At 52.7% G+C, this 24,351-nt stretch overlaps 2 protein-coding genes across 4 annotated transcripts in view; one reads left to right on the top strand and one right to left on the bottom strand.

The window, feature by feature from the left end:
- Positions 1-11,853, bottom strand: part of TOGARAM1 (TOG array regulator of axonemal microtubules 1) — a 33,146-nt gene extending 21,293 nt beyond the window's left edge. The window contains exons 1-7 of one of the 2 annotated variants that reach the window (XM_068192036.1): positions 10,403-11,853; positions 6,834-6,908; positions 5,580-5,736; positions 4,520-4,654; positions 3,655-3,951; positions 2,281-2,531; positions 848-1,065 (exon numbers count right to left, since the gene is read on the bottom strand). In XM_068192036.1, coding sequence (XP_068048137.1) covers positions 848-1,065; positions 2,281-2,531; positions 3,655-3,951; positions 4,520-4,654; positions 5,580-5,736; positions 6,834-6,908; positions 10,403-11,749 — 2,480 coding nt within the window. In that variant the 5' untranslated portion in view covers positions 11,750-11,853. The remainder of the gene's footprint in view (positions 1-847; positions 1,066-2,280; positions 2,532-3,654; positions 3,952-4,519; positions 4,655-5,579; positions 5,737-6,833; positions 6,909-10,402) is intronic. The other variant, XM_068192037.1, reaches the window with a different exon arrangement.
- Positions 11,854-12,120: 267 nt separating this feature from the next.
- On the top strand, positions 12,121-23,385 carry KLHL28 (kelch like family member 28). Of its 2 annotated transcripts, none has more exons than XM_068192042.1 (5): positions 12,121-12,215; positions 14,540-15,438; positions 18,326-18,769; positions 21,349-21,557; positions 22,334-23,385. In XM_068192042.1, the coding sequence occupies exons 2-5, from the start codon at positions 14,540-14,542 to the stop codon at positions 22,495-22,497; spliced, it is 1,716 nt and encodes a 571-aa protein (XP_068048143.1). In that variant the 5' UTR covers positions 12,121-12,215; the 3' UTR covers positions 22,498-23,385. The 2 variants fall into 2 exon arrangements, with proteins under 2 accessions (XP_068048143.1, XP_068048145.1); XM_068192044.1 differs by lacking the exon at positions 12,121-12,215 and adding an exon at positions 14,217-14,396.
- Positions 23,386-24,351: the final 966 nt, after the last annotated feature.

Below are 24,351 nucleotides of genomic sequence, written 5' to 3'. Positions count from 1 at the left end.
TCCATTTGGTTTTTATGTTCCCTGTTTTGCTTTCTGTTGTTAATGCAGTTCTATGTCAGTTATATGGAAGATTCCCTGCTCATGGCAGGGCTGGAATTAGGTGATTTTTCAGGTCCCTTCCAACCCAAACCACGCTGGGATTCTGTGAGTCCATAAAAGATGCTTTTAGTACGCACAAAAATATCTTCAGAGCAGAGCTACCAAGAACTTCATCATGGGCTCTTAGAGCAGAGAGGAGATTTTGGACTGGAAAATTTGCAAAATTCCCCAAAACTTTTTATTTCATTAAACAATAGCTTATACTGCTCATAACCAACTGGGTTGCTGCCCTTTACAATCACAGCAGCATTTGTCACCACCCAATTTCTATTTAGAAGAGCTCCGGGAAGGCATTTTAAATTCACAATTATCTCTCAGGAATAAATGGAACCAGCTCTTGATCCACAATAAGAAACATCTGCATTGTCTTCCTCTTCTCAACAAACCCAATTCCATTTCCAGGCTGTAGTAACCCAACCTTATCCTCCCTCTTCACTCTTGTCCTTCTCACTCCCCTGTTCAGCTCTGGCAATGCTCCTGCAGTGCCAGGGAATGTATTTATCATATATTTACTGCCCCTGGCACTGCCTCCCTGCCCTGGCCTACTGCAGCTTCACGTTAGAAGCCAGAAAAAAATAGAATAATGTCATTTAGCAGCTCTTGTCTTTTTAGAGAGGAACATAATTCACATAGAAAAACCGGGCTATTAAGCAAGCAATCCTATATAAAACATGTAGCAGTTAATACCATGATTTAAGTAAGGCTATGTGGGGATTCCCAGGCTGAGGTGACACCAAGCGACACTCACATCACTCTCCTCCTGGGGGGCAGCGTGGCCACGGGGGAGCCCAGGGATTCCTGGCTGGAAATTCCACTCTCACTGGGGGAGGAGCCCTGGGAGGGGCAGTCTCCGGAAAATTCGAGTTTCACGGCCGAGTCGGGGCTCTCCAGGTCGGCGATGCTGCTGCTCAGCTTTGCCCTCTTCTTGGCCGCGCTGTTCCGCAGGGACCTCAGGGAATTCTGCATCTGGACAGCGGGGAAAAATGACAGGGGGCACTCACTGCAGAGGGAAAAGGCTTTCTTCAGCTAAATAAAGTCTGTTTCTGAGGGTTCGGCTCAGTCCACGGGCTGCACAAGGCCCTGCCCGGCAGTGTGATCAGCACACACACGGCTTTTGGGGAATTACAATGATCCCCCTCCTGCTTTCACACACAGTCCCTGGGCTGGAAGAGACCTTCCAGATCATCGAGTCCAGCCCAGCCCCAAGAGCTCAGCTCAACCCTGGCAGCCAGTGCCACATCCAGGCTTTGTTAAACACACCCAGGGATGGTGACTGCACCACCTCCCCGGGCAGAACATTCCAGAGCTTCATCACTCTTTCCTGATACCCAACCTGTATTTCCCTTGGCACAGCTTAAGGCTGTGTCCTCTGCTTCTGTCAGTGCTGCCTGGTTTATTTCACAAGAATAATTATCCTGCAAGCAAACACAGCTGCACAGCAGGGCTGTACCCCAGCTTCCCTCTGCGGGGACAGATTCCTGCTGGAACACACCAACTGCTCCGTGCTGCTCAGTGGATTAAAGGAAGGGTTTGATGGCAGCCAGCACACACAGTGGGATCTCAGGCTTTTCCCAGCAAATCTGCACTTACTAAAAACAGAACCATGGAATGGCTTGGAAAGGACCTTAAGGGTCATCCCATCCCACCCCTGCCATGGCAGGGACACTCCCACTGTCCCAGGCTGCTCCCAGCCCCGGTGTCCAGCCTGGCCTTGGGCACTGCCAGGGATTCAGGGCAGCCACAGCTGCTCTGGGAATTCATCCCAGACCCTGCCAGCCAGGAATTCCTTCCCAATATCCCATCTAAACCTCCTCTAAATCATGCAAGCAGTGCCCAGCAATCAGAGATCCTACTCAAATGAGCAGGAAAATCTGTCATTACTAGAGCTTCATGCTGCAGCATTCTCCCCTCTTTTTGCTGAATATTTTTCACATTAGAAATTCCTCCTCTGTTTCACACCTCAGGTTCCTTCCAGTGGGAACCAGAGGGTGGAAGGTACAGACAGAAAGGCAAAGCCAGGAAGTCACAGAATCCCAGACTGGCTTGGGATGGAAGGAACATGGAAGTTCACCTTGTCCCACGGGCAGGGACACCTTCCACTACGCCAGGGTGCTCCAAACCCCTGAACGCTTCCAGGGAATGGGAACCCTGTTAAAAGTGCATTTATCCCATTTCACCCACCTCTTCTTGGTCCACCTCCTCGGGCTCCAGGTGCAGCTCTGCCAGCCCCGCTGCCAGCTCCGTGCCCTCCCTGCTGCCGGGGGGCTCCCGGGGGCTGGGCAGGCGCGGGATGGGGGGCACGGGCCGGGCCCCCCGCAGCCCCTGCGGCCCCGGGGCTCTGCCCAGGGCGGCCCTCAGCTGCAGGGCAGGCTTCTCCAGCTGCAGGGCAGGCTTCTCCAGCTGCAGGGCAGGCTTCTCCAGCGGGCTGTCCCCTGGAACACACAGGGACTGTCAGGGACAGCGCCAGGACAAACTTCACCTCTCACTTCTGGATCGACAAAGCTCCTTCTGCCACGGAATGAGTGTTAGAAACACACCTGTGCAGGCTCAGGTATCAGTTCATTCCTATTTTAGCGTCTCCTTCCTTTAGGAAAGTATAAATGAGCATTTCATGCATGTGCACACTAACACAGCATCAAAATATCCTCAGCTGGAAGGGACACCAAAGTCCATGCACATGCCCTTAGTCCCTTTAAAAATTAATTAACTTTCTTAATTAAGAGAAAAACACTCATCCCCAAACTTCCATGGAAGGTGCTCTAACAACAAAGGTACTCCAAAGAACCAGAAAAAATCAAAATGCATATGGAAAACAGATGGTAAGTGATAAATACAATAACAAATAATAAATACAATAATAAAGCAAGCAATAAATACATCTACAAGGCAGAGACACATTCCAGGGGCAGGAAATTCCCAAAGCACTCAGTTGGAAATTTCCTATATATGCACAAAAATGTGGGTCTCAGTGAAGATGAAATTTCAAACAGATTTCTTTAATCAGTGCAAAATCTTGTGTGGAAACTGTTGCTTTATTTCAGAAACCTCCTGAGTGCTTAGGAAGCAGCTTGACCTAAACAGAGAATAAAGGTATTTTTACCCACGGGGTTGGAACTGGATGAGTTTTAATATCTCTTCCAACCCAAACCATTCTGGGATTCCATGATTCAAATGAAGATGCAAAAAGGCAAAATGCACTGAGTAACCCTTTTCTTGCACATGGCTTAATTAGGGTTTGAACAGCAACAGGAATTTCTGTACTGACTTTCCCTAAAAGTGCTCCATTTTGGGGTTTATTTGAGTTGGAAGACAGACCTTGCCCTGAGACATTAAGAAAAGCAGAGCTGTAGCATCTTTTGCTTCATGACAAATGCAAAGGCTCCACTTCTGAAGAGAAGCCATAAGTAAACAAATCAGTAAATCCCTCCATTCCTAACTGCACCTGAGGCACTGCCCAATTCCCTCCCACCTGCCACTGTGGATTTTCTGACCACTGAAAAAGCCCTCAAAATACAACCCCCAAATCCCTTTTTATCACATTGAGAACATTCCCACCTGTGCTGTCTCCTGGCTTTTGGCTGAGCAGCTGCTTCTGGCAACCAGGCTTAGGTAGCCCCTGGAAGCTTTTGAGAGGCCAGGAACTGGAGAGGCTCCTGGGATCCTCCTGGGACTTCCCTGCAGGGGCAGCAGGAGCAGAGAGGTGCTTGGGGCTGTTCCTGGGGGATGACAGGGGGAAGGAGGGCAGGATGAAGGTGCCCTGGCTGGCACTGGGACCTTGGAAGGACATGGTGGGCTCTGCCTGAGTGCAAAAACTTCTCTGGGTCTTGCTGGAAAAACTGAGGCTGGAACAAACTGAGCAAAGGAAAAGAGAACAGTGCTTGTGGTAACTGGGTCTTGTAATAAGAATCTATCATGAAATAATACACCACGATTTCCAGTGAAATAATGCACCATAAAAATAATTTCCAATGAAATCATCTACCATATGAATAATTTCCCATTAAATAATGCACTGCTAGGCAGTCAGAGCCTGAAGGTTTTGTCCAAGCAAGCAGACAAATCAAGCAACTTCATTCTGCAAATTGCATTCCCCTCCAAATGTGAGTTTAAGCCTTGAATCGATTTCTCAGGCATGTTTTGGAGAACTATATTTAAAAAACAGAGTGATGCAAGTAGATCAAACACTGCTGTGATCCTTCCACAGCAGCAGCTTTTCTCTAACACCCTGACACAGTCAGAGATCAAAGGTGGGGCTGTGAATTAACAACCACTAATTAACTCACACAGGAAGGAGCAGCCATCTGGACAGAGCCTGAACAACCTTTCAGTAGCAGTTTCCTTTTCTTAGGGAAGCAAAGGAACAAAGAGACAACTCCAGAGTGACATGTCCTACCTTAGGCCACTGGCAGAAGCCACGTACCTTTGTCCTGCTGACAGTTATTCAGTCCCAAAAACTGCAAATCAGAGCCCACGCTGCCACTCTTCCCACGTGCCTGTGGGTATCCAAGCGTCCCACATTTCCCTGAAATCTGGGGCTGCTGAGAGCCCAGAGCACCTTCCAAAAGAGAACACAAAGAACCAAATCAATACTCCACGCATGGTGTGCAACAGAGAATATCCAGTAATATTTTCTAGGGAATGCAGACTCTGCGTAGCTCTGAGTGTGAAACTCAAATACGCTCCAAGTACTTCATTCCAGAGTCTCTAAGCAACCTCAGAAAGCAGCTCAGAGGGAAAAAGGGAAAAGGACTGGCTGCTCTTCCAGGGCACTGCTCCAGCTGGGAATTGCAGGGGGGCAAAAGACCCCCCTGGAACAATCCCCTCTTTGAGTATGTGACAATGAAAGGCAACAAACACCTTAAAACCCAACCACGGCGAGGGAGCAAACTTGGCAAGGCCAGGACTCCCCAAAGGGGACAAGGACAGAGCCCAGGGCCATGGGGACACAATCCCTCAGGTCTGGTCTTGCCCAGGCTTTCCAGATCCTTCTGGCTACTGAAATGTACAAGACAACAAGAGGCCAGTCTCTGGGAGTCATTGAAAGAGAAGAAAGTCCAGGTTGCAAATGCCCCATGTCCTCTATGATTTCATTGGTCTTCTTTAGGTCATGGAGTAATCTCTAGGAATCAGAAGTCTTCTTGTGAATGACAAAAACTGGGGAATTCTAGGGACTATTTGTAGGTTTGATGTGGCCTTTTTGTAGTTGTTCACTTACTAATTTTTTTAGAGCATTCAATTTTTTCTGTTCGAGGCCACTGATCTATGCAAATTGGCTGACTGGTTTTCTGTGATAACTTCAGGGTGGCAGGCATTGTTGTGGATTCCATCAAAAACCCACTTCTATCTTTGCTCCCCACTGGGACAACACGTCTCTCCCCCATACTGTGATGGGCTTCTTCTCTACAGATGCATTTCCCGCACTGAGACACTAAAATCTGCCTTGCCTTGGCACTGCAGCACGTCCCTGTGCCCCCACTCACCAGCAGCAAGGGCAGAGTGCTCCAAGTTCAGCTCCACACTGGGCTGGAATGAAGTCCTGGAAGCTCTGCTCCTGCTGAAAACCAGCTCATCACTGCCTGGGCTCCCCTGCGAGGGCTGGAGCTTCGGGGAGTGGAGGAAATCATTGGCTGCAGCCAGCTGTGGGGGAAAGCAAAAAAAACTGTGTGTGAAATGAAAGCACAGCCCTGCTCCGTGCAAACAGCACAGTTACAAACATTGCCACACAAGCCTTTCCTTCCCACCTACCCAATATTCAAATGTTTTAAGCATTAGAAAGCATTTTAGCGGGTTTGCAGGTCTTACTAAAATACAGGTTAAAGGTTTGCCCTTTCACACTGAAAGGGGAAAAAACCCAACAAAATAAACTGGTGGAGAATTGAACTATTTTAAAAATTAAATTTTAAAAATTAAACATTGACCATTTGAATTATGTGCTTTACATGGGGAAGTGTTTAAATAGACAGGAGAACCCCAAAATCCCAGAATGGAACAGTTTCTTGCAAACCACACACTCCAGTCTAAAACTGTGCCTGGCAACACCAGCAGCTTCTACTGAGAACTGGCTACAGGTAGGGAGAAAATCTCAATAACACCTATATTTAACAAAGAAAAGGTCATGCTTTAAATAGATTCTGATTTAATTAGTGAAATCAGTGATTTAAATCATTCCCAAGCTGGATTTACTCTCCTCTCCTTTCTGAGGGACACAGGAGGAAAAGAAGAGGAGGAAAATGCTGAAGCGGTTTATTCCAGGTTATTACAAGTTGGGATAAAAGATGTGAGACCTTGGCATTCCCACTCCTGCAATCACCAAACATCACCCCGTTCACAGATCCTTCAGTCCATAAACAAATATTCCTTGTACAAATCACCACAGCCAGGTTTCAGCTGGGATAGAGGGAATTTTCTGCTTAGGAGCTGGTAGAGGATAAACTTTCATCCCATTTTTCCATACAGATAAAGCAACATATGCAGAAGGAGTAAATTCCAACACTGTCGTGACTGTACAGCTTTGCTCAGCTGCTCCCATCCCAGCTCCAGGAGTGAAAACTCTGCTTCCTTGTACCCAAATTATAATTGCAGCATTGCAAATTCACTAAACACAGGCTTGGTGGTGGGAAATACAGCAGACCCAAAGCTGCCAGATGTTTCCCTGGAGCAGATAACAGAGCCTAGCAAAGGGATTTCTCAAAAGGATTCAGATTCCTTTACATTCCACAAATGCTGGAAAATACCTGAATCCATCCACCACAGGAATTGGTAACTTGGTTATCAAAGCACAGCCCTCGAGAGTGACCTATGATGGAATCCTGGAATGATCTGGGTGGAAAGGGACCTTAAATCCCATCTCATCCCATCCCCAGACTGCTCCAAGCCCCAGTGTCCAAGCTGGAATCACAGCAAACATTCCCTCCCTGCATCCCTTCCCCGTGGAGCTGTGCCACTGGGAGACACCAAAGGTGCTCCTAATCCATCACCAGCAGCATCAGCAATGTTCTCCCAGAAAGAGACCAACACCACACAAAGACAGAACAATATCTCCCCAAAATCCTCTCCCAGCTCCAGAAAAACCAGGGCTCAGGTCCCAGAGGGACACCTTCATCCCACACACTGGTCACCCTCTGTGTCCCTCTGATCCTTGGAAAACAAAGAGGTTTTGTTCCATAAATCAGATTTCCCAGGTCATTTGAACACTCCACAAAGCCCAGCTATCACGTTCTCCAGTAATCAGATCAGTATGGAAATGAGATTTCCACACGAAGTGAGGGGAGATCCCACAGTTCACATGAACTTTGTGGAAGGGCTTAAATGTCCAGTGAAATGTTCAAATGCTCTTGTTTCCCCCAAAAGGAACCTCTGGGCACCAGAAGGTACCTCCAGCAGCAGGGAAGGGCCTGCAGGGTCTGTGTGTCCCAGGGGTAACCTCACCCTGCAATATCCGATATTCCAACCTGCCCTTGAACACCTGCAGGGATGGAGAACCCACAGCTCCGCAGAGAGGCTGCCAGACAAACCCCTGAGGTCAATGTGCCTTATCTACCTTTTATTTTTAGTACATATTAACTTACACATGTTTTACTCACACCTTATCTGATCAGGAAAGTCTAGACACAGCCTTGGACCATCACCCTGTAACATGACCCTAAAAATCTGGCAGGGAAACAGCTTTAAACATTAAGCTACTTCCATGCATCCTTTCAGCCACAGAATGACTCCAAAAGTTAATTTTTAAGCAATTTCATTTCAAAGGAATGTCTGAATTAATAATTAATATTTGACATGTCCAGAAACCAGTCAAGTGGCTGAGATTTATGCATGAAAAATGCATTTTCCTTACTGAGGGAGCTAAGGGCAGATCCAGGGCTAAGTCCCCACACAGATGCTGATTGCTGGATGGCCCAGGGACAGCAGCTTGACACACAGCTCCTGGAATGTCTTCAGTCCAGGAGCACCAGCCAGGTTTACATTCCCAGACTGAAAACACAACTCACCTCCTTGCATCCAAGACAGATCCACGCAATGTCCTGAGCTGGAGGGACCCCAGGGATCATCCCAGCCCCTGTCCCTGCCCAGACCCCCAACAACCCCACCCTGGGCATCCCTGGCAGCGCTGTCCAAAGGCTCCTGGAGCTCTGGCAGCCTCGGGGCCGTGCCCATTCCCTGGGGAGCCTGGGCAGTGCCAGCACCTCGGGGGAAGAGCCTTTCCCTAAAATCCAACCTAAATCCCTCCTGGCCCAGCTCCAGCTGTTCCCTGTGGTCCCCAGCATCACAGGACAGTGTCCCCTGCCCCAGAGAGCTTCAGTCAGATGTGATGAGACAAAGGATCAGGATGTGAAGATGGAACAGCAAAGGTGTCAACTACGACAATCAGGTAAATATTCCACTATTAAACCACCCCAGTGTTTCAAGTTTCCTTCACAGTAACGGGGGCCTGGCCAACAGGACTCCAATTCATCCTGTGCCCAATCGGGTTCCCACTGCCAGGGGGCAGGGATGGATGGGATATTGGGATTTAGGAATTCCTGGCTGGGAGGGTGGGCAGGCCCTGGCACAGGTGCCCAGAGCAGCTGTGGCTGCCCCTGGATCCCTGGCAGTGCCCAAGGCCAGGTTGGACACTGGGGCTGGGAGCAGCCTGGGACAGTGGGAGGTGTCCCTGCCATGGCAGGGGTGGCCCTGGGTGGGCTTTGAGGTCCCTTCCAGCCCAAACCACTCCAGGAATCGGTGATTTACCCCACCTCTAAAGGCACTTTACACACCAACCGAACAGAACCCATAAGCTCCTTGCTTTCTCTCCCCCTCGGCAGGGCTGGAAACTCCTCCCACGTTACAGAGATAAACACAGCCACATGTACAAGGGGTTCATTCCTTTCAGAAAAGGTCCATTTCCAGAGCCCCTCTCTGACTTCCTTGGAGAGGGGCTGTCCCAGGCAGGGAATTTTCCTCCTTTCCAAGCCCCAGCTAGGCGCTGGTGCCTGTATTAACTTGTTTTTTGTTCACAGCTGCAGAAAAACAGCAGCAGCACAGGGCTTGGCCCAACCTCCCAAGAGAACACTGGCACTGTCTTTTTGGGCTTTTTTACAAGCTGCATTAGTTAATACTGAAAAACTGTTCCAAAAAGGAAACCCTTCTCGCTCCAGAGGTGTTTTCTACACATCTTGTTGTCCTGACTCTGTTTGCTGATACCCCAAGGGAACTGATTCACCAGCTCAGGAAGACCCAGATGTCTTCAGGAGCCTCAGGAGAGGTAACACAGGCACCAAGGAAAGAGATGAGCATTCAAGTCTAGGCATGAACTTCAAGGTTTGACTGTACAGAAACATGAACTGAGTTTATCTGGTTAAGGGCCTGCCCCACAGCCAGGCTGCAGAGGAGCACTCACTGTCCATGACCTCATCCAGCCCAGCAGCAAGTTACCAAGCAACTGAGAATTAAAATCCAAGTACGCAAATGTGGCACTGAGGAATCTGCTCCGCACAGCCTCTGATTTCCTGAGGAGCTCTGTTTGCTTCAGCTCCCTCACAGGAGATCAATTCTGATAAATCAAAAGTGTCCACTTAAAAAAAACCACCCAAAACACAACAGAAAAACCACCACACAAAGATACACTCCCATGTGTGGTATCCAAAACACGTCACACAACCACTGGCAAAGGAAAAAGAACCTGGACAGTTTTCCAGAGGTTCCTCTCCTTTCCAGCTGCAGACGTGGTCAGTAGGTGATTACACCCAAACTCAGCCAGCATGGTTATTCCAGCCTGGCCTACATTTTTCCTGGCTGGATTAGCCCAAGGAGCAAGAGCCACACATGCACTTGGCAGCCACCAGGTTTATCCCAAAGAGCCCTGGCTCAGCCCCATCCCGCAGCTCTGCCTGCAGAGCCTGAGCTGAAGGAGTTGCTCAGTTTTCCCCCAAACAGGAAACTCTCTGCAGTCAGTCCCACGCTTTTAAACACAAACATACAAATAAAGGCTGTTTTCCCCAGTTTTGTGCTCATCACCTGTCACTGTTGACGTATCAGAGTCATGTCATTACTGTCAGACCTAAGGAGTGTCTCAGGTAGTCCAGCTAACCTCGAGAAAAGATTCATACATTTTTTTTGTAAGTGATAAGTAGTCTGCTAAATTGCTTGGTTGAATCTGACATAACGAATCCCCAAACCTACCTTCCCAGAGCAATCTGGGTGTACAGATCCATGAAACAGCAGCCAGACCTCCCAAACATCTCTCACTTAACAAGCCCCCGACAACTCTCCATCCTCCCTTTGGAAATGCCTCAAGGATAAAGGCACCCAGTGAGTTACATACCTGCTCCACACCCTTCGTGACGGGCATCCTCACCCCCGAGCCACCTTCCCCGTCCGCAGCCGGCTCGCTCTCCCAGGGCAGCTTGTTTCTGAGCGCTCTGCCGGCGCTCAGGACTCTCCTGGGGCTCAGTCCGCGCTGGGCTCCGGCGGGGCCGTGCAGGGCATCGCGGCAGGCGGCGTGCCCGCAGCGGCCGTGCGCGCTCCGGCTCCTGCTGCCCATCAGCAGCCACTCGGTGTCGGCGCCGGGCGGCGGGCAGGGCCCGCGGCAGCGGCCGGAGGAGGGCAAGGGCACGCCGTACTCCACGAGCCCCTGCTCGCCCAGCCTGGGCAGCACGTTCCTGGCCAGCCGGGCCTGCACGGCGTGCAACACCCCCGCGCCGCCGGCCCGCAGCTCCACCGCGTCCAGGGCGCGGAGCAGCGCGCCGGCGTTGCCGGGCCCCAGGGCCGAGGCCAGCGCGGCGAACGCCTCCATGGCAGCGTGCCGGACCCTGCGCTTGGCGTCCAGCAGCGCCGGCGCCAGGGCGGCCGCCAGCTGGGGCAGGTCCAGCTCGGCGGCGGGGTAGGCGAGCAGCGCGGCGATGCACGTGTTGAGCAGCTCCTCGCGGAGCCGGGCGCTGCGGTGCCGCAGCAGCCGCTCCTGCAGCAGCAGGCGCAGCACGGGCCGCGGGCCGGCCGCCGCCATCAGCCGCAGCAGCAGCCGGCCGCCGTCCCGCCGCATCGCCGGCTGCGCGTCGCCGAGCGCCCGGGCGGCCGCGCACACCAGCGGGGCCAGCACGGCGGGGACGCGGCGGCCGAGGCGCAGCGCCAGCAGCCGGGTCGCCTCCAGCGCCCCCCGCGCCACCGCGAAGTTGGGGTCGTGCAGCAGCGCGTCCAGCAGCGCGATCAGCCCCAGCAGGGCGGCGGCGGGCGCGGCGCCCAGCGCGGCGGGGCTGCAGCTCTCCAGCGCCCGCCGCAGCTGCTCCACGGCCCGGGCACGGCCCCGGTAGTCCCGGCGGTCCAGCAGCCGCGCGCGGAGCTCCGGCGGCACCAGCGACAGCTCCGGCCCCAGCGGGGCAGCCGCGTCCTCCTGCGGGCCGGGGGGCTCCGTGTCTTCCTGCGGGCCGGGAGCCTCCGTGCCCGAACCCTTGTGAGCATGGCCGGGGGGCTCCGTGCCCGGCCCGTCCTCAGCGGGGCCGGGGGCATCCGCGCCCGAACCGTTCAGAGCGGGGCCAGCGGGATCCGTGGCCGAAGCGCTGTGAGCGGGGCCGGAGGGCTCCGTGCCGTCCTCACCGACCTGCGCGGAGCCGCCGCGCTCCCAGGCCCGGCCGCGGCCCCGCGGAGCGGCGGCTCCGGGCGGCGGCTCCGCCATGGCCCGAGGCCGCGGCCATGGGCCGCCCTCAGGCCCCGCCCGGCAACGCCGCCGTCGCCAGGGGGCGCCGCGCGCCGCGCCGGCGCGGGGCCGACCACGCCGCGGCGAGCGGGGGGAACACGCGTACCTCCCCTGCTTCGCCTCAGGCCGCTGCGGGCGGGACGGGGACGGGGACGCGGTGGCGGAGAGGCGGAGAGGCGGAGAGCAGCGTCGCGCGAGCGGCGGGGACGGGGCTGTAGCAGAACCGCCGGGGAAGCGGAACCGCGGCGTGGCCCCCGCGCGGTGCGCGGAGTGGTTCCGCCCGGGTGACCGGCGGCCGTGGGTGTGTGCGGCGCCACGGCCGTTGATTGGCGGGGCGCGCGGGGCGGGGCGGGGCGGCCGGAAGTGACGGACGGGCGGTGGCGGAGCGGCGGAACGAGGCGGCGGCGCGGCCGGGCCGGGCCGGGCCTGGGGCACCCCGGCACAGGTGAGAGCGGGGACGGCCGGGGCACGGCCGGGACACAGCCGGGGCACTGCCGGGGCACGGCCGGGGCACAGCCGCGGTGCCGCCTCCCGGCGGAGCCGTGTCCCCGGGCGGGCTGCGCGGGGGGCCGGCCCGGCGCGGGGGGAGCGGCGGAGGCGCAGGCAGCCGGGGTGGCTCGGGACCCTGGGCAGGGCCACCGTTCGCAGCCCTGCGCGCTCCGAGCGCCGTTCCCCGGCCGAGCGCGGAGCCGCGGCGCCGGGCTGAGGGAGGCACAGCGCGGGGAGGGCAGGAGTTGCAGCTCTGCGTGCCTTGGCCGGCTTGTCGGATTTGCCGTCCCAAACCGCGCCCGGTCCCCGCTCGGGGCAGGGCAGAGCCGGGCCCGCCGCTCTTCTGCTGCTTCTCAGCACGCCCACTTCCCGCAGCTCGGCTGTTCGCTGCGCCGGTTTTCCTCTTTATTTCCCGTCCCTGCTGCTGTTGGAGGTAAGTTTGAGGCACAGGCTGGAAGGATCTGACAGCCCGGGGGTGCCCGTTTGGTGTCCCGAGCACGGATCGCTGGGCTGGGATGCAATTCCACGGCTGCTTCATGTTCCTGCCGCTGACTTCTTGCTAAGCACTAAAAGAAATAACAGCAAATCCACGGTGTGGGCGAGCCTGGCATGCAGGGGGGTGAGGGGTTCTACCAGGGTGGTACACGAAGATTTAATGCTGATTTATTGGTTATTTATGGGTGTTTTGGCAGGTTTTGCAGCTGGACTGGTACCATTCCTTTTTCCGTGTGGTGGTGCCTTGTATTTCCTGTTTTTCTGTGTTTGTATGATCAAATTAGGAGCTGAACACAAGCACAAAAGGGGAATACATTCTTTTAGCTGCTGGACAGCTTCTTTTTTTTATTATTTTAAATTTTTAAATTCTTCCACATATAATTTGTGCTCCAAAATTGTGACAGGGAAAATACTGCTGTCTCTGATCTTGCCTTTTGCCGGTGCGCCTAAATTAGTTTCTTTCAGTTATTTTTTCCAGTGTAGAGTGATAATAGGAGAGCTTATTTATCTCTTCGTGGGTAAGAGGTTTTTCAGCCCCTTCCCTTCCCTGTCACTGCTATTGTATTCTATATTTAAACGTTGGCAACCCATTTGATTATTTCAAATTAAGCACTTTTAAGTGGGCTCACCTGCAAGTGAGGTGTCATTTAAGGAGCTGTGCAAATGATGAACTTATTGTGAAGCTAAAAGGAGCAGGATCTTGCGGATCATGCAGCAAATGAAAAGCTGCTGTGCTCAGGAGTGGGGGGGCTGCAGCATTCCCTGGAGAACAATGGGATTCTTTCCCTGTGGCCCAGGATCCTGACACGTTCCTACCCTCCACCTCTGAGCAGTGCAGCGCTGGGGGCTGAACAAAGAGCTGCTGCACCCTGGCAGTGCTCGTGGAGCTGAAATTAGAGCAGCTACCTGTGATTAGGGCAGCTACCCGCGGGCTCCGCTGTCACGATGTGCTCGGGGCTTTGGGGAGAGGAGCTGTGTGGAGGAGTGGGGATTCTGCACTCCTGGGGAGCGTGGGCAGCTGCCACTGCTGGGGAGGTGCTGAGGATTCCGGGGGGCTCAGCCTGTCCCCCTGCTCTCCTGGGGAGCTCTGAGCTCTCCAGAGGCTGAGCCCGTCCCAGCAGGGATTTCCTGGCGTGGTGTGAGGATCTCCCGTTGCTCCTGCGTTCCTCTGTGCACCCACAGCACAGGAATCTGCTCCAGCCCCACTGGCTCTGTGGGGGTGGTTGGCAGAGGGAATGGGAATGGGAAGCTGCTCCCTGCCAGAGCCTGGCCAGACAAAGGCACAGCAGGACTGGGCTGCTCCCCAGGAACTGAACTGCACAAAAGGAGTTTAAGAACTTTTAGAACTTCGTCTCAAATAAGCTAGTTGTATTCTTTAGTTATCTGTGTTTGTTTCTATTTCAGCCACCGTTCGGTTCTCTCAAACCCTTGATGTAGAATCACGGAGTGGGAAGGGATCCACAGGAACCGTCAGTCCAGCTCCAGGCCCTGCACAGGCACCCCAACAATCAGATCATATTTTACTCCAGAACAAAAAAAAAGTGATGGTTGTGGGTTTTTTTAATTCAGAGTCGAATCTAGCATAGACTATTTGTGAACGTTTGAAGGTCCTGGATTTCACTTGCATGAAGAGGTGCAGCAGGTAAGGGTTGAAAAGGGAATTGGGAAGTAAGGAACCTTATTAAGTCAAAAGCCAAGGTGGAAGAATGCCTTTCAGCTGTTACGTGTGGCATGTCTCAGTTACATAAACGTGAAGTGACACCTCCCAAACTCTGTTTGTCCCAGATGGACCCGTCGTCGCCGCCGTTCCTGCTGGCCAAGCTGACCCCCCTGCACTCGGAGCAGCTCCTGCAGGGCCTCAACCTCCTGCGGCAGCACCAGGAGCTCTGCGACATCGTGCTGCGCGTGGGCGAGGCCAAGATCCACGCGCACAAGGTGGTGCTGGCCAGCATCAGCCCCTACTTCAAGGCCATGTTCACCGGGAACCTGTCGGAGAAGGAGAACGCCGAGGTGGAGTTCCAGTGCGTGGACGAGGCGGCGCTGCAGGCCATCGTGGAGTACGCCTACACCGGCACCGTCTTCATCTCGCAGGACACCGTGGAGTCGCTGCTGCCCGCCGCCAACCTGCTGCAGGTCAAGCTGGTGGTCAAGGAGTGCTGCGCCTTCCTGGAGAGCCAGCTGGACCCCGGCAACTGCATCGGCATCTCGCGCTTCGCCGAGACCTACGGCTGCCACGAGCTCTACCTGGCCGCCAACAAGTTCATCTGCCAGAACTTCGAGGACGTGTGCCAGACCGAGGAGTTCTTCGAGCTGACGCACTCGGAGCTGGACGAGATCGTGTCCAGCGACTGCCTGAACGTGGTGACGGAGGAGACGGTGTTCTACGCCCTGGAGTCCTGGATCAAGTACGACGTGCAGGAGCGCCAGAAGTACCTGGCGCAGCTGCTACACTGCGTGCGCCTGCCCCTGCTCAGCGTCAAGTTCCTCACGCGCCTCTACGAGGCCAACCACCTGATCCGGGACGACCACACCTGCAAGCACCTGCTCAACGAGGCCCTCAAGTACCACTTCATGCCCGAGCACAGACTGTCCCACCAGACCATGCTGCTGACGCGGCCCCGCTGCGCGCCCAAGGTGCTCTGCGCCGTGGGGGGCAAGGCCGGGCTCTTCGCCTGCCTGGAGAGGTGAGGAGCGGCCCCGGGGCACTGCCTGGCACCCCCGGGCAGGGCACACGGGCACTGGGAGCTGGGATCCCCCCAGTCTCCGGGGTTGGAAGAGATCTGGGAGTCCCACCAGAGTTTGCAGAGTGTGGTTGTTCATTTTCTCCATAAAATCTGTCCAGCAGGTTTTCTTTTTTTACCAAGGACGAGCCCCAAGTTTCTCCATAAAAACTCTACAACAGTTTTTTTTAACAGGGATGAGCCCCAAGTTGCTCCATAAAAACTCTCCAGCATGTTTTTTTAACAGGGATGAGCCCCCAGTTCTTCCATAGAAACTGTCCATCAGGTTTTCTTTTTTTAACAAGGATGAGCCCCAAGTTCTTCCATAGAAACTGTTCAGCCGGTTTTCTTTTTTTAACATGGATGAGCCCTGAGTTTCTCCATAAAAGCTCTCCAGCAGGTTTTCCTTTTTTAACAAGGATGAGCCCCAAGTTCAAAATGCTTTTTTATTTCATGAGCAATTTGCAGTGTTAGAGAGTTTTGTTTGTGCAAACAAAAAAGCTCTGGAATAATTCCCGTTCTGTTGATTGAGTTAATAACGTGGTTAATTAAGTTTGTACAGTTCTTATTTTTCCTTCCAGGTATTTTCATTTTACTTAATTTCCCCCCTTATTTGTCATTATTTCAAACAAATCATAAAAATTAACTTGCTATCTGACAAATATGCTTCCTGATAATTAAAAAATCCTTGGAATTAAAATAGACTTAATCAGAGCAGAGTGAAGGAGAATAAAGGAGGCTCAGGGAGACTTTTCCCTACCACTCCTGCCAGGAGGGGACAGCCAGGGGGTCGGGCTCTGCTCCAGGGAACAGGGACAGGAGGAGAGGGAACAGCCTCAGGCTGGGCCAGGGGAGCTCAGGGTGGACAGCAGCAGGAATTTCCCCATGGAAAATTGTACCTGGGAGTTACAGCTTGGGGCTCACTTTGATAAGATTTTGGGGCTGATTTTGATGAAATATCCAATCTAATCTAAACATATTTCAGTAATGCCAGGTTGGGTTTCAGTCCAGATTTCCATTGCATTGTTGATCCTGGGATGTGATTTAGGACAAAAAGTTCCTCTCTGGGAGCAGGAGTTGTCTCCCCAGCAGTTATCCCTTGTTATTTGGTGGCTGCCATTCCCAGATTTTGGAATGAATTGCTGGATTTTTCCATCCAGCCACAGAGGGGGACAGATCTGAGTTCTGCCTTTGTCTGCACTGAGGGATTATAGGATATTTTCAGGAGGAATTCTTTCAAGGAAAAAATGGAAGTGGCCGCCCAGGGAGGTTTGGAGTGCCCATCCCTGGAGGTGCCCAAGGAATTCCTGGAGGTGGCACTCAGAGCTCTGGGCTGGGGACAGGGTGGGCATTGGGCACAGCTGGGACTCTGATCTTGGAGCTCTTTTCCAGCCCCAGGGATCCTGGGGTTCCATGAAGGAGTTCTGGGCCATGATGTGATCATGGCTTTAATCCCAGCTGCTGGGCAGGTGTCTGTGCTGGCAGGAACAGGTGGATGCCCTTCCTCCTTCACCTGCATTCCAGAATGAACCTCCTCCGTTCCTGGAGAGCATCCCTGAGGCTCCTCCTGGGAGCAGAAGGAAGAAAAAAGAGAGAAAAACAGCTTTATGCCCCAAGCTGGTGTGGCTGGGTGTGCTCAGAACATGGGATTAACATTCCCAGAGCTGCTGGTTAAACTGTGTGTGGGTTGTTCATACACAAATATACATTTATACATTTATACTTACACTGACAGAGCTTTGATGTTCAGGGTGCCCTGAGCAGCCCCAGGAGTGTTCCCTGTGCCCAGGCAGACAGCCTGAACTGGTTCCACAGCCGGATTCTGGATAATATTCTGGGATCTCCTGTTCTGGGACAGTTCTGTGCTTGCAGAGAGAAACACATGTGAGAACCTGGGGAGAGCTGTGTGTTCTTTTCCCTCTGTTCAGAGGTATCAAAGTCATTTAAAGTTAATTTTCCCAGTGATAGTCACTGATATTAAACCAGATGTTGGGGCTGGGAATTGTTGGGTTTATAGACTTAAAAAATTAAAGGGAGATTAGTGCTTCATAAAAAATGTTTGAGTGATTAAAGTCATTCTCTGATACTCTTCAGCTCTGCTTCTTTCCCACCTTCTTCAGTGATTATAAAAATATAGCCTACCAGTATAATTTGGATTATTTTCAATTTTTTGGTGAATATATTTATTAGAATATATTTAATCTCTGTTCTCTGGTGTTTCAGCAGCTCCTGTTTCTGGGCTCTTGGTGCCTGTCAGCTCTCCGGGGGCCTCACGCTCCTGTATGGTTTTTGAACAGATCACGTTTCCTCTGTACCAGACAGCCTCTTAATTATTTAGCTAATTTATTAATTAAACTATTCAGGTAGATTGGCTGCACTTTATATGGGGCAAGCTAGACCCACCGTGTTCTCACACTGAGTATAATTAAAAGAAAAGGGTATTTTAAGGTTTAGATTTAAGGTTTAGATTTAAGGTTTACATTTAAGATTTACATTTAAGATTTACATTTAAGGTTTACATTTAAGATTTACATTTAAGGTTTAAAATGCTGTTTAAAAGAAATAAGCTGTTTTAAAGACATATTTTTTAGGTTAGTTTGTGCTACGTTGACATTTTGTTTAAATTACAGAGTGCACGTAAAATACATATTTATAAACTGCAAGCTGTAGTTTCTAAATGTGTATTTGTAAATGCAGATGTGTGCTTCCCTCTCTCTAATTTGCTTTTCTCTCTCCCGTTTCTGTGGCTGGTTAGGTTTTTAATTTTGGTGCGTTTTCTCCCCCCTTTGGGTCACGCTGTCAGCGGTTCCAGTTGTTCTCTGGCTCACTGGCTCCCTGTTTCCCCCTGCAGCATGGAGATGTACTTCCCCCAGAACGACTCGTGGATCGGGCTGGCCCCTCTGAGCATCCCCCGCTACGAGTTCGGGGTGTGCGTGCTGGAGCAGAAGATGTACGTGGTGGGAGGCATCGCCACCCACGTGTGCCAGGGCATCAGCTACAGGAAGCACGAGAGCTCGGTGGAGTGCTGGGACCCCGACACCAACACGTGGAGCTCCCTGGAGAGGATGTTCGAGAGCCGCAGCACGCTGGGCGTGGCCGTGCTGGCCGGGGAGCTCTACGCCCTGGGCGGCTACGACGGCCAGTCCTACCTGAGGAGCGTGGAGAAGTACATCCCCAAGGTCAAGGAGTGGCAGCTGGTGGCCCCCATGAGCAGGACACGGAGCTGCTTCGCTGCTGCCGTGCTGGACGGCATGATCTATGCCATCGGGGGCTACGGGCCTGCCCACATGAACAGGTACGTGCTGGGGGTGACCTGTGCCCACCTGGGCACCAGCAAACCCCACAGGCAGCCTTTCACATCCTTCCCCTGCCCACATGAGCAGGGATGTGCTGGGGGTGACCCACCTGGGCACCAGAAAACCCCCTGGGCAGTTTTTTTAATCCTTCCCTGCCCACATCAGCAGGTATGTGCTGGGGGTGACCCTGTGCCCACCTGGGCACCAGCAAGCCCCCTGGGCAGCCTTTTACATCCTTCCCCTGCCCACATGAGCAGGGATGTGCTGGGGGTGACCCACCTGGGCATCACCAAAACACCCTGGGCAGCTTTTTCAATCCTTCCCCTGCCCACATGAGCAGGTACATGCTGGGGGTGACCCCCCTGGGCAGGCTCATTTATCCTTCCCCTGCCCACATGAACAGGTCCATGCTGGGGGTGACCCAAAACACCCTGGGCAGCTTTTTTAATCCTTCCCCTGCCCACATGAACAGGTACGTGCTGGGGGTGACCCACCTGGGCACCACCAAGCCCCCTGGGCAACCAATTAAATAATCTCCAATAGATCCTGGGCCTCATTAATCCCTGTTCTGTCACATCAGTCCCATCATTCAAACAGGAGATCTTTATTTTTGCTTCACTTTGTGTGTTCCACCTTGTTTGGGCCCTTTTTTAGATCACCTAAAAGGTAATTTTACCAAAAAGGTAAAAACAAAGACATGCCTGCATATTACTGAGCCTTGGAGCACAAGCCTGCAAAGTCTGAGGGTGGGTGGTGAGTTTTACCATGACAGCCCTGATTTGAGGTGAACAGGAGTATTCTCATGCTCAGTACACACACAATAAATACATAATTCTGGTGGCATCTTGAATTAGTGTTACTGCTCATAGCAGAATTGAGGAGGGGGGTTGCTGGTCTGACTCCGGGGGTTGTTTCAGACCTTGCATTCCCAAGGAGTTTTCCTGGTACCACCATGTTCTTTAACTCCTCTGTTCCCTTTGGATGTCCAGGGACATCCAGTTATCCAAAGGGATCAGTTTCCATCAATAAAATGGAACAAATCAGCTGAATGTCCCTCCAGGAAGGAAAATAATAAACTATAAGTGTAAGAGCTGAAAAAAGAATGAAACTCTTGTTCCTGGGAAGGGACACAGTGGTTGTTCAGCAGGGTGGTACCAGACACTGTAGTGATGAATTGCATTGACTTTTTCACTTGAGGCTGACTCAGGGGAGGTTTAGGTTGGATATTAGGAAAAGGTTCTTCTTTCTATTAGAAAAAGGATCCTTGGACTCTGATCCTTCTAACTCAGGGTGTTCCATATTCTGTGAATAATCCTGGGTTTATTTATGATTGGAGGGGTGAGTACTAAGCCATGCCATGCAGCACCAGGCTCCTCCAAGCTCTGGCATTAAATCAAGCTCACACTGGGTAATGAACCCCTTTTTCCAAAGTCTGTGCTGCTGCTGCTGATCTCCTCTTCCCCTTTTTCCTGCCCCTCCGTGCTTGGGCAGGAACAGCTCTGAGCCATGAGTGTGTTAATGACTGACCATCTGTACAGTGATCAAAAGTATTAATAGCGATGAGAGTTCATTTCCCTTTGATCCTGAAACCTCTCCTGCCCTCAGTGTTTTGATCAGCAGCCTCTTTGCAGCTTCTCCTGAGGAATATAAATACACTCTCCACGTGCTTTTTCTCTCTGAATGTTATTTTCAGGCCAACCTTAAGGCAGTTTTGGATTTGCTGTGTAGCCAAAGAAATACACTTCAGCTCTGCGTTGTGTTCAGTTTCCCACAACATTTTTATTTTAATAGATTATTATATTATCTTAATGATTGTTATTTATGTGATATACATTTTAAATTCTTATTTTAAAAAATTGCACCCGACATCCTGAAGGAGCTTTCAGCTCTGAGGAACCTTTTGGTTTTAGGGTGTGACCTGAAGATCCAGGACAGGGAGGACATAGGAGAGGCTGAACCAGTTGCTGTGTCAGGGAGAAATATAACAGAGGCATTTGGGATGGAAAAGTCTTTTAAGATCATTGAGCCCAACCTTTGACTGAATATATTATAAAAATAGGTTAAAACTGAATTTTGCCAACACTGTTGGGCTGCTTTGGTTGTGGAGGTGCCCTGGGATGTGAGTGATGCTTCCCAGGTGATAACAATTTCTGGGTGCTGCTGTTGGGTTGTACCAAACAACTGCACCGTGGAATTTTCCCTCAGCTCCAGCCCTTTCCTCTGTGTTCCATTATTCCTGTGTGGTAATTCTGCCTGGCAGAGCCAGCTGTGCCTGTGACACTCCAGGAGTGAATCCCATCCCTGAGATCCTGGGCAGAGCCAGCTGTGTCTGTGACACTCCAGGAGTGAATCCCATCCTGAGCTCACTGCTGTGTCTGTGCCACTCCAGGAGTGAATCCCATCCTGAGCTCACTGCTGTGTCTGTGCCACTCCAGGAGTGAATCCCATCCTGAGCTCACTGCTGTGTCTGTGCCACTCCAGGAGTGAATCCCATCCTGAGCTCACTGCTGTGTCTGTGCCACTCCAGGAGTGAATCCCATCCCCAGCTCCCGGGCTCACCGCTGTGTTTGCTTTGCAGCATGGAGCGCTACGATCCAAGCAAGAACTCCTGGGAGACCGTGGCCTCCATGGCTGACAAACGGATAAACTTTGGGGTGGGGGTCATGTTGGGCTTCATCTTCGTGGTGGGGGGACACAATGGGGTGTCCCACCTGTCCAGCATCGAGAGGTACGACCCCCACCAGAACCAGTGGACGGTGTGCCGGCCCATGAAGGAGCCCAGGACAGGTGGGACATGGCAGAGATGAACCTCTGAGCTGGTAAAGCCTGCAAGGGAGAGTGGCAGGGACTCCGTCTGTGGTGAGGGTCACCTCACCTCCCTGTAAAAGGATCTTGATTTCTCCAAGTTCGGTTTATTAATGCTGAGCCGTAACAAAAATTATAGGAAGTAGTAATTCTACTCTACCTCCTGTTTTTTCAGTGGTTTCAGCAGTGACGAGTTGCAGCAGTTCTGTGCTCACTGTGGAGACTCAGGGGTGCAGGGTTGTGGTGCAGCTCCCATCTCTGCTCCCTGGGCCAGGGCCAGGGCTCAGGGAGCAGCTGGGGCTGGGCTGGGCAGGCTCAGGCTGGATTTTAGGGAAAGGCTCTTCCCCAGAGGGTGCTGGCACTGCCCAGGCTCCCCAGGGAATGGACACGGCCCCGAGGCTGCCAGAGCTCCAGGAGCCCTTGGGCAGCGCTGCCAGGGATGCCCAGGGTGGGGTTGCTGGGGGTCTGGGCAGGGACAGGGTTGGGATGATCCCTGGGGTCCCTCCAGCTCAGGACATTGTGTGGATCTGTCCCACAGCCTCCCTGATGGGGCAGGGGGACAGCAGGAGGTTGTTTATTGTAGGGAAGGGGGTGAGAGCAGCACAAAAGGGGTGTGTGACCCGAACAGAGAGGACTCCTCATTTACACCCCTTTTCTTTAGCCAGTGAGGACTCTGGGGGTGGCGGGGGGTGACTCCAGCTGGGGACAAAGCCCCGGTGCCTTCCCACAGGGTTTGATGTCGGTCCTTTCCTCCGCAGGCGTGGGGGCGGCGGTGATCGATAACCACCTGTACGTGGTGGGGGGGCACTCGGGCTCCTCCTACCTGAACACGGTGCAGAGGTACGAGCCCATCTCGGACTCGTGGCTGGACTCGGCGGGGATGATGTACTGCCGCTGCAACTTCGGCCTCACGGCCCTCTGAGGCCGCTGAGCGCTCGGCCGTGGCCGGCCGGAGCTGAGCCCGCTGCCCGGCCGCGGCTCCGCCTTCAGCTCGGCCTGGCCGGGAGCGAGCAGGGAGCCGCTCCTCCCCAGGGACCCTTTGCTGCTGCGGCGGCGGAGGGCGGGAGCTCGGTGTCCGGCGGCGTTTGGCGCCCTGCTCGTGGCTGTGGATTCGGGAGAGAGCTGGGCTCCAGCTGGAAGTGCGTCCATCCAACCCTTTCTAGAGCTTTTGTCTCTTCCTCCTGTGGAGCGCGGCGTTCCCCGTGCTGGGGGAGCTGGGTGAGCGTGCGGGGCGAGCGCAGCGGGGCTGACCCCGGGCTGTGGCTGCGCACGGGGAAGCGCCAGAGCTTCACGGCGTTTTTTATCACCAGTAACTCAAGGGCTGCCTTGTTTCTGTATCTCAAGGTTTGTACATAATAAATGCCATAGGATGTTGCCTGTACTCTCCTTTGTCACCTGCTTCCTGGTAGGAGGGCTGGGATGATCCTTGGAGACATTTACAAGGCAAATTTATTGCCTCCTCGGGACATTTTTGGATCTGACGAAGAGAATTTGCATTTTTAACTTTTTCCCTTCTGTTTTCTGCTGGTGGAGAAACGAGTGCTAGATGAACTGACTTCATCCTGCCGTGTGCTTTCAGTTGGAATGCGAGGAGAAATCACAGCAGCAGCAGCACTCCTAGCATGATCCCCAACAAAGCCTCCAAGCCAGCCCGTCCCATCCTCCCGAGCGCGCTCGTGTCCGTGTTCCCCTTTTTTCAAGGATTGTGTGATTGCTTCCTCTGAGTGTTCCCATCTCACAATGGTGCTAAATGTAGGGGTACCCCCGGGGCTGTTCCTGGTTTCGGTGCATAAAGCATGTTTGGATTGTTCCGCTGGTTTGGTTTCTTCTTTGCTCCATCCCCCCGTGCCCCTGTAGCTCTGCAGTCTCACCCCCTGTGGAACGAGCTCCCTGTTGGGTATTTAGTGGGGGTTTTCAGAGTTATGGTTATTGCTCCCATTCTCACAAACGGGGAGATCCCAGCTCGGGTTCTTCAGGCAGTTCTGCCTTTCACACCAGTGCAGGGAGTTCAGACAGGGCTCATCCCAAACGTGTGTCCTGCCGAGGGGCAGCTCCTGGGGTTAACCACCGTCCCACTGGGTTAATCACACAGCCTTGGGCTCAGTGAAAACTGGGCCAGAGAGACAGAAAGCGATGCTGTGGGTTATAACCATCTTTTAAAATGGAATTTAACTAATTTAGCACTTTTTGGGTTGTCTTCTGATCTCAATTACCTTAAATTTCTGTGGTGGCTGCCCATTGCCAGGCCTGGTACTAAGGATTTTTTGCCTCCAGAGTTTCCTTTCCCTTTATTTTAACAAGTTTGGTGTTTGTTTTCCAAGCCCACACAGTGTTATTTTGAAATGTGCAATAATATTTGAAATAGCTGCTTTAAAAGCCGTTTCTTTATGATTTTGCTAAATGGGGAGGGTTGAGTGCTCTGGATTTGTCCTGAATTCCTGCAGAGCTGGTTGCAGCCAGGGCTGCTCCAGTTCTTCCATTCCAGCCACTGAGATTTCACCATTCCAGGAGAGTGTTGTCACCATAAAACATCATTCAGCTATCCCAGGTGATTGCACAGACCATAAAATCCTGCAGGTCTCCTTCCGATTTGGTGGAACTGAGCAGGACTTCAAATGTAAACAAGATAAACTGCATTGAAAATGCTGGAATTGTTAATTTGACCCACAGGGATTCATTCCAGTGACAGCAATAAAAGCCTGGTTTCATTATTCCAGGACAGGAGGGGCTCCTTGGCTGTATTTCCATGTTTGTGTGTGGGGAGGAGAAGGAATCA

This window comes from Anomalospiza imberbis, chromosome 6 (assembly GCF_031753505.1).
Source record: "Anomalospiza imberbis isolate Cuckoo-Finch-1a 21T00152 chromosome 6, ASM3175350v1, whole genome shotgun sequence".
Taxonomy (NCBI): domain Eukaryota; kingdom Metazoa; phylum Chordata; class Aves; order Passeriformes; family Viduidae; genus Anomalospiza; species Anomalospiza imberbis.
Note: the sequence above shows the minus strand (reverse complement) of the source record. Positions and strands in the feature narration are given on the sequence as shown.

What these genes read in the sequence shown, in the direction of transcription:
- KLHL28 (XM_068192042.1), top strand. Translation starts at nt 14,540, where the DNA reads ATGGACCCGTCGTCGCCGCCGTTCCTGCTGGCCAAGCTGACCCCCCTG. An exon ending in CTCTTCGCCTGCCTGGAGAG is followed by an intron (nt 15,439 to 18,325) that starts GTGAGGAGCGGC and finishes TTCCCCCTGCAG; the next exon opens with CATGGAGATGTACTTCCCCC. An exon ending in GGGCCTGCCCACATGAACAG is followed by an intron (nt 18,770 to 21,348) that starts GTACGTGCTGGG and finishes TTTGCTTTGCAG; the next exon opens with CATGGAGCGCTACGATCCAA.